This window comes from Marmota flaviventris, chromosome 16 (genome assembly GCF_047511675.1).
Source record: "Marmota flaviventris isolate mMarFla1 chromosome 16, mMarFla1.hap1, whole genome shotgun sequence".
In the NCBI taxonomy this organism is placed as follows: Eukaryota; Metazoa; Chordata; class Mammalia; order Rodentia; family Sciuridae; genus Marmota; species Marmota flaviventris.
The window spans coordinates 26,460,943-26,477,500 of record NC_092513.1 but is presented as its reverse complement, the minus strand read 5'-3'; the positions used below and the strand labels follow the sequence as shown (position 1 = coordinate 26,477,500).

At 49.6% G+C, this 16,558-nt stretch overlaps 1 protein-coding gene across 1 annotated transcript in view; it reads right to left on the bottom strand.

The window, feature by feature from the left end:
• Skor2 (SKI family transcriptional corepressor 2) overlaps positions 1-2,654 on the bottom strand; it is a 34,522-nt gene extending 31,868 nt beyond the window's left edge. The window contains exon 1 of the mRNA XM_027949081.3: positions 48-2,654. Coding sequence (XP_027804882.1) covers positions 48-2,654 — 2,607 coding nt within the window. The remainder of the gene's footprint in view (positions 1-47) is intronic.
• Between the last annotated feature and the right edge of the window lie 13,904 nt (positions 2,655-16,558).

The following is a 16,558-nucleotide window of genomic DNA, read 5'->3' as shown; positions in this document are numbered from 1 at the left end:
TTTAAATAATAATAATTAGCTTGAAGGAGCCTAAAGGGGATATTTACATCTTTGTAGGAGGGCTGCTCCTCCAGTGATGGATGGTGGACCGGGCTGCCTGGGCTGCTGCTACCACCGCTCGCCTTCTGGGGGGCCAGAGGCGGAGGAGGGGGCGGGGGCAGGTCCGAGCTGCCCGGGTCACCCAGTTTGCCATCTTCCTGTAGCAACCTGGAGGAATTCAGGGTGAGCGGGAAAGCGCCAGCGGCGGCCGTTGCTCTGTCGCGGCTGTTTCCCTTGTCGGACAGCCCCCGGCCCTGGAGGAACCGACCACCGCCGACTAAGGGGTCTCCTAACGAAACCCCATTCTCTTCATCTTCTTCCTCATCGTCCTCGGGGTCTCGACTTTCCTCCTCTTCTTCCTCGCCCTCCAGGGGCTTGTGGCCCTCCACATCCACCTCCTGCTCTTCTTCCTCGTCGTCTTCGTCCTCGGAGCTGTCCTCGCTGGGGTAGCTGCAGCTGGTTCCCCCAGGGGACAGAAGGCCTCGGTGGTGCGACTGCGGAGCCATCGGGGGTGGAGGGGGTGGGGGCGGCGGCGGGGCGGGGTGATGGCGCTCAGATCCTGGCTCGTCGGACTGCGGGGGCAGCAGCAGCAGCGGCGACGGCGGCTGTGCGGGATGATGGTGGTGGTGATGGTGTGGGTGGTGATGGTGATGGTGGTGGTGCGCTTGGGCAGAGTGTGGCGCGCCCGCCGACGCCCCATGCAGCTTGGCCAGACTCTCTGCGTCGTCTTTGCCTCCCACCGGCCGGAAGGCGCTCGAATGGTGGTAACTGCCACCGCCCGCCTTGCGCCCCTCCAGGAGGTGTGGATGGTGGGGCGCTGGCACCCGGGCGCCCGCTGGACCAGCGCCTGCGGACACTGCCCCAGCCGCGGACGTTGCGCTGGGGTCTGCCGGCGGCGTGGAACCCGCGCTGCAGTCCCCCCCGCTGCCGCCCGGGGGCGACTCGAAGAGCGTGTCGCGAGTGCTGGCGCCCCCAGCAGGAGGCGGTGGACCGGAGCCCGGGCCATTGGCTACCACCGGAGGAGGCTGACCCGGTGGGGGCGCAGCCTCGGCGCTCGCACCCGCGCCGCCGGGCTCAGCCAAATCCAGGAAGGCCTGGCGCAGCAAGGCTGGGCTGTCACCAAGCGCGCAGCCGAGCGCAGAGGGAGGTTGCGGTGGGGGTTGTAGATAGGTGGGCACTGGAAGCCCGCCGGGGGTCCGCGGTGGCCAGAACATGCAAAAGGGCGGGTAGAAAGCGTCCTTGCGACCGGCGGGCCAGAAAAGACCGGACAAACCGGCCTTGGGCGCTGCACCTGCGCTCCCCGCACCCGCTGCCCCCAAGGCCTCAGCCGCAGCGCCCGAGTCCTCCTTCTTGTGGCACAAGCCAAAGGCCGCGGCTGCGGCCGGAAAGGTGTAAGGATGAGGAAAAAGCCCCCCGCATCCCGGGAACTTCTGAAGCACGCCCCCAAATGAGCCCTTACTAGGCACCGGGATGACCGGGTAGCTCCGCGGGCCTTTGGCGCCAGCTGCCCCCCCTGTCCCCGCGCCGGCGCCAACGCCAACGCCGGTCACACAGCCACCACCGGCGCCACCCCCGCCCGCCCCGGCGCCGCCAGAGGCCGCGGCCACCGAGAGACTGGCAGCCGCAGCCGAAAGGCTGGCTGCGGCCACGACGGCTGCCTCTTGCAGGGAATCTTCGTCGTCGTCGAAGCGCGGCCTCTTGTGATGGGCGTGAGGAGCGCCCGCCAGTTCAGCCAGGGGTGGTGGCGGAGGCGGTGGGGGTGGAGCGCCCAGCAGGTGCGGGCCCAGCAAACCACCGCCTCCGGCCACTGCAGCCGCGGCTGCCACAGCGGCTGCCTTGACGGAGCTGAGTGGGTGGCAGGCTGGGTGAGCGCCGGGCTGAGGCAGCGCGCGCTTGCGGCTACCGCCATTGAACATGGCCTTCACATCCTCCCAGGCAAAGACTAGCTCGTCTTGGGGACTCTTGTCGGTGAGCTTGAGATGACGGCGCCAAGAATTGAAGTTGGCTGCGTCTGGCTGCGTGTACTTAGCGTCCGGTGTGCGGTGGGAGTGGAAAATAAACTTGTTGGGTGAGAAGTACATGTTACAGTAGCTGCATTTGATGCACTTGGCGCGCGAGCTATTGTAGCGCGCGGGGATGAAGCTGCCTCTGCAACCCCAAGCGCACTCGTGCGACACGTCGAAGGCGAAGTTGTCGGGCAGCTTGGGCGGCCTGTTTTCACCCAGAAACGACTTGCATAGACGCTCGGCTTCGCGCTTGGTGATCATGCCGCAGCGACGCGATGAGATGGGCATGGCCCCTGCACGCCGCAGTATCTCTAGCTGCACCGGCGTGCACTGCACGCACGTGATGCCCAGCGCCACACGGCGGTTGTGGATCTCGTTGTAGCTGAAGTTTTTGAGGAGAGTGTTGGAGATCTGCGCCAGGCACAGGCGCTCCTGCCCATCGATCACCAACGACACGATGGGAATGCCGTAGAGGATCACCTGGCCCACCTGGTTGGGTTTGAGGTTGGCGTGGCCTGGCCGCGGCTGGCTCAGTGCGTCGGGCTGGAAGGCGCTGGACGGGGAAGCCAGCAAGATGTCGTTGGGCCCCGGCAGCGGGCTGGAAGCCATCTCCTCCGCGGTGGAACCCCGGGCCGAGCCCTCCGGGCTTGCCTTGAAGACTGGAAGGGAAAGGATAAAAGGTTGTTTTGAGCCTTTTCGTTCTAAACCAGAGGCGTGGGGCGCATCACTACTGAAAAATTACTGTTAAGACATAATTATTACTAGGCAAGTGACCAAGTTTCAGACGCAGGAAAACCATCTCTTTTAATTTCCTTCAAGGTCGCCCTTTATTAAATGTAGTGATTTGGAGGTAGCAATTTTTCTACTGCCCCCCGCCCCCCCCCCACACACTAAAGCAGTCAGTTCCTAAGAAACTCAAGACCTTACCCCGGATTTATGGAAGCAGTTGGAATAAAATGACTTGCCTGCTAGAAATGAGAAAGTAATGACAATTGTAACTAGTACAGATTATAAAAGTTATGAAACTGAGGCTTGATCGTTAAAACCTAAATTTAAAGAGAGAGACCATTCACATTTGCTTGAAAATGAATTGATTTTGGTTAAAAATAAATAAACCCAAACCTTTTTAAAAGTGATTTTTGTGGTATCTGTGGTTTCCTTGGGGAAATTCACTACTGGTTGAAATACAGCTCATTTAAGCAAAAACGAAATCCCTTCTACCCAATCCTTGCCGTTAGATATTTAGTTACTGTAATTAGAATGTGGGGTGGGGGGTGGGGGAAGAAAGGTGGAAAAATGTACAAAGCCATTCTCATTATCACTAGAATAGAGTGTTTCACTTTCATTTTTTCCCCAAAAAATCCTGTTTGTTGAACTAATTGAGTGGTTCTGGTTCTAGACAGGTAGCTTAAAAAGATGAAGTTGAAGATCTGTAAACATTTAAACTGTTTTCCTCTCATTCCATAACAAGGAGCAAGTAACTTCAGGCCAGCGTGTTAAACCAAGGCTCTGTTCAAAGAAACGGTTCTTGGGCATCTTTATTGGTTAAATTTAAAAGGCAAATTCAGTTCAAAGCTAACTACTGTCTGTGACATTTTTTTCCTCATCTATGTTGATGGCTCTATATCTTTAGGGGGAATTTAGGTGCCCCATAGTAAAGATAATCCCTAGAGTAGGTAATCATGGGAGCTTTGAAAAATGAAAGCCTGAGATTAAGTATGAGATAAAATTCCTAATTTCATCTCAGGTCAACAGAATGCCACAATGGGGGAACATATCCCATAAGTTGAAAATATAGAAAAAGCAGGGGAAAGAAAAATTTGTGACATTGATGTTAAGTAAAAACAGGCTAAATGGCATTCCGTAGGAAAATAGTGACCTTTCCAGTGCTAATTGTCCAGTGCGTAGGCCCAAAACTACCCTTTGCCCTGGAAAATCATCAGTGAAGGTAGCATGACCACTCTTGACCAAATATATTGGATTTTGTTATTACAGATATTTCAGAGGATACACTGTCATACAAATTGTCACACTCCGTGCTCCTTCATGGGCTCCTATGACATCTATACTGCTGCCTTTGCTCTGCTGCCCTGGGGATCCTCAGCTCTCATTACATTCTGTGGCCTCCAGGAAGGCTGAACAAACCTCAACGCGATCAAACGGGAAGAGAGCCTGACTTGTCACTTTGGTTGGATCAGAGACAATATTGCTAGGGGGCAGGGCGTTAAATGGCAGTTCAAGGCACAGTGATACCTGAGCCTGACACAATCAGCCCCAGCTTCGCCAAATGGCCCTTCAGTGCTCATTTCCCTCCCAAACAAGAGTCCTATTATTTCAGTAAGACCTGGGGATACCTCAAACTCTCACTCCCCAGAAAGGCGCACAGCCGGCGACCAGGCGGAGAGCTGGCTTTTAGTTAGGGACCCGCACACTTATCAGCCAGGGCAGAAGTGTCTCCTCCAGCGTGTCTTGCACTCTCACCCCAAAGTGCTCTCAAAAACTCCCGACAGAACAGAGACTCAAATAAGAAGTTTAGGGTTGGGGATATTTTAAGGATTGAGAGAAGAGACCTTAAAAGTTACTTGAACTGAGATAGGACCGGCTAACTTCCCTATCCAGTTCACGAGCCACCAACCCCCAACTTAATTCTCCTGGCTCCAAACCCATCCCCATAGAAGCCGGCGGCTGTCCCTCAACCTAACGCGGAAAATTCCACCGCTGGGGATCTCAAATAGAGAACCGCGATCTGTGTGCCGAGTCAGGGCCGGCGGGTTCAGGCAGTACCTGGTCACCCCTAGATGTCTTTAGGCGCGTGGCTGCCGGCCCATCTTCCGAGGGCGCTCGGAGGCGAAGCATCCAAGCGGGTCCTCGAATCCAGCGGGCGGGACTCCGGCGGGCTCCGCTCGAAGATCCGGGCGCTGGTGCGAGCTAATGGCTCTGGAACCCCTGGTCTGGGAGGATGAAGGCCTGAACTGCAGCGAGGTGTCCCCTCGACTGCAAAAAGTGAGGGCGCGCGGAAACCTGCGGCAAGCGAGCCCCAAGTGGAGCGCAGTCTGACAGCGCCTTTCTCTGTCTCTGAACTCGTGTCGGACCGAGGGGACGCCACCCAGCGGGCAGGGTGACGTCACCGTCTCCCTGACACTCCACATTAAAGGGCTGGCATGTTACAGGGAGGGAGGGGGAGAGTGAAAGCGAGAGAGAGCAACGTAGAGATCCTTTCTTATGCAGGCACGAAAGATACCACCTCACCAACTCGCAATTGACGACAACCTCCCCAACCCCATAGCAAAAACGCCGCAATGGGGCTGGATCGGCAGATCTGATTTAGGAGTGGAAAGCTGAAGGGTCTGCATGCATCCTGGGGACGTGGCTCCTGGAGGCCCTGGATTCTGTAAGAACACCTCCAAATCAGCTGTATGCCTGACCGTTATTGGCCCCTTCTCATTTCTCCAAGTCACTCTCCTTCATGAATGATTTCTCTGGTACATGGTGCAAACAAGTAACCTCTCCGGAAGATATAGAATCTGGGCGAATAGATTAGTTTTACTGCTTCCTTTGAAACACTGTGAAATGAGAAAAAGGAAAGAAGTTTCCACATAGGTGCCAGATCTGAAATTTGGAAGGAAGCATGAAGAGTGTTCCCCACTTTTGCATATACATTTGCTTTATAGGGGAAGATATAAAGAATCATACAGCTTTCTCTGTTTTTATAGTGTGTACATTTGGGTGAGGACCCCAGTACATGCATGTGTACATTCATCCTTTAACTTTCCTTGGAATAGTTCTATAACCCATTTTCTAAGTTCTATGCAGGCTACCTCAGCACAAGGAAAAGGTGGAGTGGAAAATCATGGAGGTCCCCAACACTTACTGGCCCCTGAACAATTGTCAATTCCATTGAAAAGAAAATTTTCTAAGAATCATATGCATCTCCCTCCCCTACAAAAGGGGACAACTAGGATGAGAAAGAATCTTTTTCCATAGCTCCCCAAAGTGAGGCACACCCTAGGATATTAATGAAGTGTTGAACCTTACCTCCTAACTGACCAGTTCTTAGGAGTTGAACAACCACTGGCTAAAAGGAAAGAAGCTATTTATTTGAAGGACACTCTAAGAAGTTTACCTTCTGAGATGGGGTGGGGAATCCTTTACGGTCTTCCTTTACTACCAGAGCTGAATTTTCAATTACTGCCAGATGAAAACACTGGGCAATTACATTGTGGAAACGATGAAACAAACACCACTAAGCCCAAACAGACTTGGTCATAGCATCAATATACCACTGCTAAATACGAAAGTGTGAAATCTTAGCACTTAATAAAGCCAACTGAACAGAAATGTGAGGGGCATGTTGCTCAGGAGTTGCAGTTTTTAAAAATTAATATCCTTGAAAATACTGTTTCAGAGTCATGAAAATTGTAATGTTTGTTTGGGCAGAAGTTTCAACAGCAGTGGAATAATGTTGTGCCTATCTCCTAGTTTCTAAAGGCATTAATTAGGCACAAATTAGGCTTTGTCCTAAGCAGCTGAAATCAACCCATCTCTCCCTCACCAATGCCCCTAAGGCTCCCATCTTAAAGGAAAGAAAATGTGTTTTCTGCCTGCCCAGCCCATTCCCTAATAGAGCACCATTATCTTCCTCAAATCCCTTTCTCAGAAAGACTAAAGGCCTGGTGCACTCTTCTGAAGGCCCCAGAGCCAAACCTGGTTCTTCCTCCTTCTCTGCCTCCTCTTTGGGGTCAGGAACTCTCACAAAGGGAATTTATGGCTTGCTCACTATTCCCAGAGCTCAGGCTGCTAGAAAGAAAGCTTGAGTCTGGAAAGAAAGCCTGGAAGTGGGACAGGTTTTAAGACTGAAAATAGGGAGGAATGAACAATCCTATCCCCTTACTAACACCACAGGGAAATGTCTGGGCATTCTGGGAGGAAGCACTGTGGGGGGGTCTTCCTCCTCCTCCTCCTCCTCCTCCTCCTCCTCCTCTTCCTCCTCCTCCTCCTCCTCCTCTTCTTCTTCTTCTTCTTTTTCTTCTAATTACATAGCTCCCATTTTACCCCAAAGGCTTCCTTCTCCTCCTCTAACAGATCCTGACTTAAAACAGAAACACCAAAACAAATCACCATCTTCAGTAATATCTTTCTTTGAAAAGAAAAATGGGGCAATTCTCTGCCTTTCTTCCCATCCCAGGTTACTCTGAGGAATGAATCCACACCTGGGTGGCACATGTAGTGACCTCCTAACCCAAATCTTTAAGCATAAATATTTATACAGTACTCTGGGGACTTAGTGTACAGAAGCCTGTAACTTTATTTTAACACAAAACAAGTTTCACAGGAAAGAGAAACGTGGAGTATTAAGCAAAAATACTTTTGCACAAATAATTGTAAGAATAGTGCAGTGTTTTATTATCCCTTAAAAAGTCAGGTCAATTGTATTTTTGGAAGGTGAATGTGGAGAACAGTTGTTCACAGCAGACCCCTGGAGAATCCTCATCTAGACACTGAATTGGAATGTGAAGTTGTTTGTATGTTTGGAATCTGTGAGAAACTCTCTGCCATCCACTGTCTTTTTGACCCTTTGCTTTCTTTACAGTTTGAACAAATCTCTTGCTGGCCCTCTGTAGGGTTCTTGTTAGTCCCTGCCCTGGCCCCTGGGACCCTGGCAGGCTCAGGGAGGAGTCCGTGATGGCGGGAGGAGGCTGTTCGGGGCCGAGTTAATCAATGTTTTCCTATTCGAGCTGACATGCATTTTACACGTCGGGACTCTCTTCAGCCGGCTAATTGATTCAAATTGTTTTATTGGTTAAACTGGTGTCACCCGTTTGCATGATCTATCACCGCACGAAAGAGAGTATTTCCATTCCCATCTCTGTTCCGGGTGGCTGCGGTTCACCCAGGCCAAGGACAGGTAGAGGAGCCCAGACGCCGGACCCAAAGGAAAACCACAAACCCAGCTGACCCCCCTCGGAACTGAAGAGGCGACGCCTAGAGTGCAAGCGCACGCGGCCGGTATGGCAGCGCAGATGGAGGATTGCAGTCACGGTTATTAACATGGTTGAAGTGAACCCCAAACCCTGCCGGGACCAGGGCCCAACATTCTCGGTTTTGGAAGCAGTTTAACGGGCTGCGGACCTGGAGGGATGAGTGACCAACGTCAAACCCAAGGCAGGAGCTGTCCGCGGTGCTGACGCGATGCGTCGCTCCAAGGCATAGCAGATCCTGGAAGAAGCCTCCCAGCCTGTAACCATGGGAGCCCTAGATTCGGCTTTGGGCTGGGGCATGGTCTGGTAGGCTTAAGGTGCAGGTAATGGGTGTCTACTTCTGTAACATCTGCCACATATCCAAGGACTTAGAAATGCAGCCTTCCCACATACCCACCCCCTTCCTTGCAATGACAGCAAGGAAGATAAAGGCCTTAATATAAATTCATTACAATCAGAAACGCAAGATATTATTTCCTCTCCTCTCCTCCCACTCCCAGCCTGGTGCTGAGAATGGCAGCTACAGATCCAAGAACAACCCTCTATCCCTCTCTCCCATTTCCTATCACCACATTCTCACTTGCAGGCAGAAATACTACTCTTCTGTGTCCTTGCCAGAAGTGCACTGATATTGGTATCTCTGCATTAGATAGGGCAAAAAATAGTCTCTCTGTTAGTCCAAGATTTGCACAAGGAGACCCAAATGGCCCAGAAAGAAAATGGAAGAGTGCAGAAGTGGAGAACAGAAGAATTCTGACGTATCAGACAGTACAGGGGATTCAGAGTCAGATGAAACTGGGTGCACATTTCTCCTCAATCACATACTAGCTAGGGAATCTTGTAACTAGCCTTCCCAAGCCTTCTCAGAGTCTTCATCTTCAAAACAAGGAAATTGAAGGTAGCCTACAGGGGTGCAGCAAGAATTAAATAATATCATATATGTGAAGTGCTTGGCATATAGTAGTTAAAAGCACCTTCCTTAGAGAATGGGGACAAGAGCCAGGCCTGTCCTGTTATATGTCAGAATTTTTTTTTTTCTAGAATAAAAGACACCAAGCATTTTACCTAAGTGGTGAGCAGAGGAGGAACCAAGGTCCCTGGAGGAACATTAGTTCTTTTCATTAAAATTTTATCCTACCTCTAATTGGTCTTGTGTTTATTTTACATACAGGTGGCCAGAACCCCAGCTACTACTTGTTTAATTCATTTTAAGGAAGTTGACAATAACAATCACCAACGATAATCATTGATAACTCTTAGTTCTGATTTTCTATCACCAAAAGCTTTTCTGCAGCCTGGGGAGCCCAGGTCAGACACCCTGGTTTTGGCTCCATTGCCTCAGCTGGAGTTGCATGAGGAAAACCAAGGACAAGAAGTAAACCAGAGACTCATCTATGACGGAAATCATAGGAGAACGAGGAGGGCCTCTGCGGATTCTAGAGCTGACTCAATCTTTGAGCTTTCTCTAAAATATTGTCTATAAATGAGGCCCCTTCTCCCTGGGGTCAGAGATGCCTGAGAGAAATACAATAAGAATCTACACCGAAATCTAAATCAGAATTGTAAAAAGAAAGGAAAGAGAAAAATGAATACATGGTGCAGGACCTGTATCCCTGCCCCCATGACCCTTAGATTTCCAATGACTGTGGGAATCAATGAGTTCTTCTTATACTTCAAACAAGCACTTTTGTAAGAAATAGAACTGTGGAAGGAGTAATCAAGACTTAATTTCCCTTAATCAGAGGAAAGCATTCTCATAAGAAAACTTGCATTTTAGGGCTGGGTGTGGTGACGCATGACTGAAAATCCTTGGAAACTGAAGCAGGAGGATTGCAAGTTCAAATCCAGCCTTAGCAACTAAGGGAAGCCTTAAACAACTTTTATTGTTTCAAAATAAAAAATAAAAGAGTGGGGTTGTAGCTCAGTGGTTAAGTACCCCTGGGTTCAATCCCCAGTGCCAAATAAACAAACAAAAAACCCAAAAGCAAAACCAAACAAAACACCTTGCATTTTGGCAAGTGATAGAGAAGGCTTTTACCTTACTAGTGCACAGAAACTAGGGACTAATCCCAATTTGCTGTTGTACTTTCTTTTTCAGAAAAGAGAACCTAATTTCCTCATAAATCCTCACAAACCTGCAAGTACAGAAAGGCACATGTGTGTACAAATAGTTTACATGAAGTAATGAAATACAGAATGGAATATAAACTTAGTGTACGTGGTGGTCACTTAGCAAATGTTACTTGATCAAGATAAAATTCAAAAGCACACAAAACACCCACAGATACACATAAGCCAATGAATGCATACTCTCCCTGAACACACCTGCAAATGTGCACCAAAGAGGAACACTGGCACAAGGAATAAGCCCACTAGTCTTTCTTCTACCCACCCCCCAGTGCATGCATACACATATGCACCCGCCTCCTCCGCTTCCCTCCTCCCCACATTGAAAAGGAGGGGGTCCTTTGAAATGGAGGTGGTCCCAGCTGGAAAACCCCGGAGCTCATTTAGATCACATCACTTCAGGCTTTTGTCTCTGCTCCTGAATAACCTAGGCTGCTACAACAAAAGGATAGGCATCTACATGGAGTTTTCATTGGCAAAGATGCGTCTCAAAGATGCTGCTATAATAACGAATAACGAGGCAAGATGCTTGCCTTTTTTGATTGCTACTCCTAAAGAAGGGAGAGGACAGAGGAGAAAAAAGGAGAAGAGGAGAGGGAGAAAGTGCAGCTAGAAATAGAGGTTGTGGGAGAGGAAACCAAGGCAAGTATTTGGGTGAATATCTGCAAAATAGTCTTTAAGTGTACGAAGACTTCAACTACTACAAAGTATATATAATGGGGCTTATTTTATTTTACAACTGGCTCTTTTGTTTCAGGGAACCAATTTAAGAAGTAACCACTACTGAGGATGCAGACAGGGTGGGGAGCAGGACCTTTTAAAGCTTGCAGAGGGGTGGCAGGGGACTGGGAGTAGGGGGAGGGGTTTAGATTGTCTGTTGACATGTCACAAGAGAGAAAATGACATAGATACACATTTAACATCTCCCCAGCTGACACTGGTGGAAGGAACATTAGATTTTATTTCCTGGGGAAATGAAGGCAATCCCCCCCTCTTTCCTGCTCTTTTCCCCATTCCCTCACACATCTGAAAATTTTACTTTGCTATTCAGCTTCATCTCATTAGTTAATACACTATTAAATTATCATGTGCTCTCTAGCTGCCCAATAGATAGCATGCCTTCAGCTTTTCTTCTGCATGCGGACTTTAACTCAGTGATAGCAAAAGGTGAAATTAGATACTACCAAAATAAATCCCAAGGTTAACAATACCTTCACTTTGAACCCTCTAAGTCCCATGGTTGAGACCCTTTCTTGTTTAAAAAGTTATTTTTAAATACACAAAAAGGGATTTTTTTTTTCATTATTCTCTCCAAATATGCATTGGGTACCATATTTTCAAGAATAAAAACCAATGACTCAGATTTCTGCCCCTGATACTGAAGGCAATACCATCCCAAACTTTTTCAAGACGCATTATGATATCATCGACAAACTCTTAATGTTGGCAAATAATTAAATTTTCCATCTTTTAGAACTGTGTAACCTTGGGTGTCTTAGAAACAAATTGTACAAACAAACCACGGAGATGAGCACTGAGGGTTTCAGAGGAGATATAATGAACCAACTTTAATTACTAACTTGAAATTAAAAATGTAATATACAGATTTAAATTTATTTTCACCTAAATTGTGTATAAAATTATATGGCTTTTGCAGGCTAAGAAATGCTTTGTAACCAGCCATGCTACTAAAAAGTCTGAAGTAGTTTCCAAAACCGAGTTCCCAGACTCACACAGTAATAATGATACATTTATCATTACTGATGACCACCTACTGGGTAATTATTGCTTTGTTACTACTATTACAATCAAGAGATTTCTTTATTTACTGTTAACATTCACTTAAAACTGAATGTTAATGACTGTTCTGAATTCACCAAAGAGAGTTTTCTGTTATATTTCAGAAGTACTTATGTTCTGGTTCAGAAATGGAAAACCATATCATAACAGAGAGGAAGGCTGGTTGAGTGCTTGGTTCTCACCCTCTCTTGAGAATGAAAATGGCATTCTGGGGATTTCTGGAGCAAAATTTTCCAGCTCAGAGTTGCAAAAGGTTAACATAATGCAACCACTTGACTTGTGCTAATTATGTAAGTATTTTATTACAGGAGATTCATTCATTATTGATACTTGTTTGCAGTAACTTCCTGCTTGGGGGAGTTATATTTTATATGAGAAGTAAACAACCCACTGCTCCAGGGCTCTCCACCCCTCCAAATCTGGTTTTCTCCCACCCCTTTGTCTAGTTTCATACCCTTCAGGATTGTTATGTCCCTATTGGGGCAGAGAGACAATCCCCTAATACTTTCCTCTTCTTTCTCTATTTCCCTTTCCCATCCACAACTTCCCAGTTCTTTAAAGGTAGACCTCAGGGCTTGCAAAGTTGAAGTGGGGACGAGGTGGTGAGAAAATAAAACTGGTGGTAGTATTTTCTTTATATCACATAAACAGAAAAGTTTCACAAGAAGTCCAAGACTAGATTACCTGAGACTTGGATACCAATTTTCCTTTTTGAAAATACTCTTAACTCTCAACTCAGAAATATCAGAAGTTAGGTGGACTTTTGGTATACTTAGAGGTCAGGAGATTATCATTAGAGAAGTGGGCATGAAGGAAGCTCTTAATCAGTGGGCAAGCTCTGAAGAAGTTCCTTCCACTGTGCCAAAGCCAGAGCCTCATCTCACAGTTAGTGGTGGTTGGTGCAATCTACAGCATTTTTCTTCCCAGGGCCTATGCCAAGTTGCCCCAAGGAAACACATGGCTTTGTTTGTGGGATGGCTTCACTGAACCCCTCTGAAGGATTATGCTGTTTGCTTGCCTGAGGGATCCTCAGGAATTTCACTCCAAAAATGTCTGATGCTGGCTGGCTGGTGAGAGGTCAGTGTTTCCCTGAGGAGCCCAAAGTCCATGTGTAGGCCTCAAGCCTAGAAGCAAGGGTTGCTTCTTGGGCTTTCTTCTAGGTTCTGAGACCCCTACCTGAGGGTCTCAGTTCAGAGCTGGATGGATGCAAGATGCCAGAGGTCAGCATGCTGGAGATCCTGAAGGGAAGTCAGGCTTTGGAGACGGTGGAAAGGCAGTGGAAGAGTGTGAAGCAGATGGTGGGGGCAGCATTACACTTTCTGTTCTTTGAGATGGGCAAGGACCAGCTGGAAGCTGGAGTCTGGAGGGATCATTTGAAAAGAACAAAATAGTATGGTTTGGAATGGGACAGGGGGAACTTGGAGGATGGCCTGTGAATTGGTTGGATGGAGCAGGTCTGGTCACAGACTTGAGCAGAACTGATTGTGCACAAAAATCCAGGTTCATCCCGGGGTCTCTACTATCTACTCTAGAACTTCTGCACTTTTGTAGGCACAGGGAGGAGAGGGATGACTCTAGGTTCCCAGAGCTCTGGGGAAGAGTGCTGGATAGGAGAGAGGGGATGGAGAGAATGCTGAGACTGGGTCCAGAGTGGGTGTTCTGGGATCCATCCATGTAAGCCCCACTCCCCTAGGCTCCTTGTTTCCCTGCTTTCACCCGACGAAAGGGTGGAACCTCTCTTCTGATCTACGGAGGAATGCCGTTCCCAGCAAGGCTTCCTTAATGGTCCTTTAACAAACTCTTCGATCTCTCTTTGGCCGCCCTGGCTCTCACCCACCTCCTCCCTCTTCCCTTCTCTACTGCCTCTGTCAATTATTTATGACCAGCGTTAATTATTCACGAAAAGAGAAAACTCCAGCTTTGGGAACTTTTCTAGGAGGCATTTGGAGGGTTTCTCCCTTCCCCACCCTGACAGTGGGTTTGAGGATTGGGGATTTTCAGGACTGCATTTGGACCGATCCAGTAGGGAAAGGGAAGCAGTAGAGAAAGGGAATCCAGTGGTTGGGTTGGAGAAGAGGTGGGGGATGTTACCCTTGTCCAGCTCAACTTCGACCGGCCACTGCCTGCTTTGTGTAACCTCGGGAGACCAGAAGTTACTAGACTCGCCCGCGGGAGTCGCTGTCCGGGCTTAGCGGTGCTGAAACCCCGGGCAAGAGCCCTAGGACTGCGGGCTGCGGGGGGTGTGAGGACGATGTGGATACTGTCCCAGGCGGAGAAGACCTTTTTCACAGCTTCTCCAAAAAGTCTCCTTTGCCTTCTCTCTCCAGCACCCCCTCCCCGTGACTCCAGGACGCTGTAACCAAAGATTAATTGCCTTAATCAAATCGACCCACCCTCTGCAATTAATCTTTTAGCAACAAATTAGAGACAATTTACCTTAACTTCGAGGGTCAGGAGGAGAGAGGAGGTGGGATGGGATGGGGAGATGGACAGAGTAGGAGACTTCGACAAAATTCACAAATGGTGAGAGGTGGGGACTTGGGACTAAGTGCGTTTAAGGCAAGAGGGGAGGGAGGAGGTAAAGGTCAGCTGTGGAGCTGTGCTGAGGGACAGAAATTCCTGGAGTCCCTTTCAACCCAATATTCTCCAAAGGAGGAGAGGCCGAGAGCGGAGGACGAGACCACTTACCTGTCCGCGCCGCCAGCGCGGTCTCCTGCCCTGGGCGCCTAGTCCTCCCGCCTGCCTTGCGCTCCGCGGCTCCTCCGCCGGGCTCTGCCTCCCGCGGCGCCTGCCGCCTCCCCCGCGCGGGATCTGCTGCCGCCGCCCGCAGCCTGCTGTACTCTGCGTTCCTGTTCGCTGTCGGGTCCTCCGTGGCAACCCTGTTTCGTCCCACCTCTCCCCTTCTCGAGGCTCCCCTCAGTCCCTCAGCTCTTCCCACTCCCTTTCTGGGCAAGTTTGCAAGTTTGGGGTGAGGGTCAATCTCCTCGCGCCCAGCTTCTCGGTTTAGCTTGCTCAGATCTGCACCCCCCACTCCCCAGCTCAGACCTGGGTCTCCGACGCCGCCTGTTGGTCAGGCAGGGCAGGGCAGGGCCAGGAGCACAGAGGCAGTCCCAGCCCCCTACCCTTCACCCCTCGGTACCCAATGGTCCAGCAGGACAGAAAGGAGGCGAAGATTGAAGGGCTGGTAATTAGAGTGGGGCTAGGGGTAAGAGGGAGCAATCAGCCTTAGGCGTGCGCAGCTTGGGCTGGCAGCTTGGGCTTGTCCCATGTCCTGCAAGTGTGCTTCTCCCACAAGCAGTCCACTTAGAACTGGCACCCCTTCCCCAGTCTCTCAGGGTACGACCACCTGGGATGTGGTCGGGCCAGAAGGCCGGCGTCTATAGGGAGTGTTGGTCGTGGGCCCCTCTGCTGGGTCTCCAGAATCCAGATAGATTAAAGACCAGAGAGTGAGTCCTTCTCAGCACCCTCGGGGAAGAAAACTTTGCAGAAGCAGGTAGAAAGAAAGAAAGAAAGGAAGGAAGGAAGGAAGGAAGGAAGGAAGGAAGGAAGGAAGAAAGAAAAGAAAAAGAAAAAGAAAAAAAGAAAAAAATTCCTCCCATTAAGAAGAAGCGTCAGACCAAAAGATGGGGCAAGCGCGGGACCTGGGTTCCAGGCAGAGCCCAGAGCAGAGTTCTGGATGGAAATGAAGAGGGTAAGGACCGAGTTCAGGAGGGCTATGTGATATTACAATGACAGCCTGTCTGGCCTAGTCCCTTCCTTGGCAACTTCCCAAAGTACGGGGCAGCGCTCATCCGGTCACACTACCCTTTGAACTTCCTGGGAAGCCTCCGTCTAGCCCTGGCTTCCCCCAGATATCGCGGAATGGAGGCGTTGCATTCTCCCCGTTCTCATCTTGTCTTTTTCATTGAAAGAATTGATGGACTGTTTCTCCTCTACCCCCTCCTTCTCTAATAAACGCTTCCCATAGATTATTCGACGCAGAGAAGGAAGGCGGCTGCTTAAAAAACAAAAAGCCATAGCCCTAATGAGTTCAATTACAATGTGGTAAACACATTGCCTCTACGCTTTAATTAAGCCTGCTGCCCAATTTTAACTCATTAGTAATTCATTAAGAGAACAGCCCCGTGCTGGCGGGTGGAAGGCACCACAGACCGACTGTGCGCGGCGGACTCCACACACGCGCAAGCCGCCGCCGGCCCTTGCGTCGCGCAGGAGCGAGTCAGATTTGCGACTCAGTGGCTTTAACATATAATCAGTCTAGTCCCGGCTCCCCGACCCCCCCAGACACATGAGGCTTTGCCACTCCCAGCACTCCACGAGTCCCAGTTGGAGTCTCCAGGGCTTGTAACAGGGTTTGCAAACCTGTAGGGTATGTGGAGGTGGTGCGGGACTGAGCCACAGTGAGGGGAGAAAGTGCCCCAGGTTAAACCCAGTTGCCCACTTCAGAACTCAGTCTTTTTTCACTTTGCACAATAAAGCTTTGGAGCTCAGCTCGGGCTTCCAGCTTCATATTTCCGGACCTTCTGCCCCGGAGAAGATTTGCTAAAAATCAGATCTTGGTTTTTGGAAGGGGGATGAGGTTGATGGTGGGGGAAGAAGACTGTATTG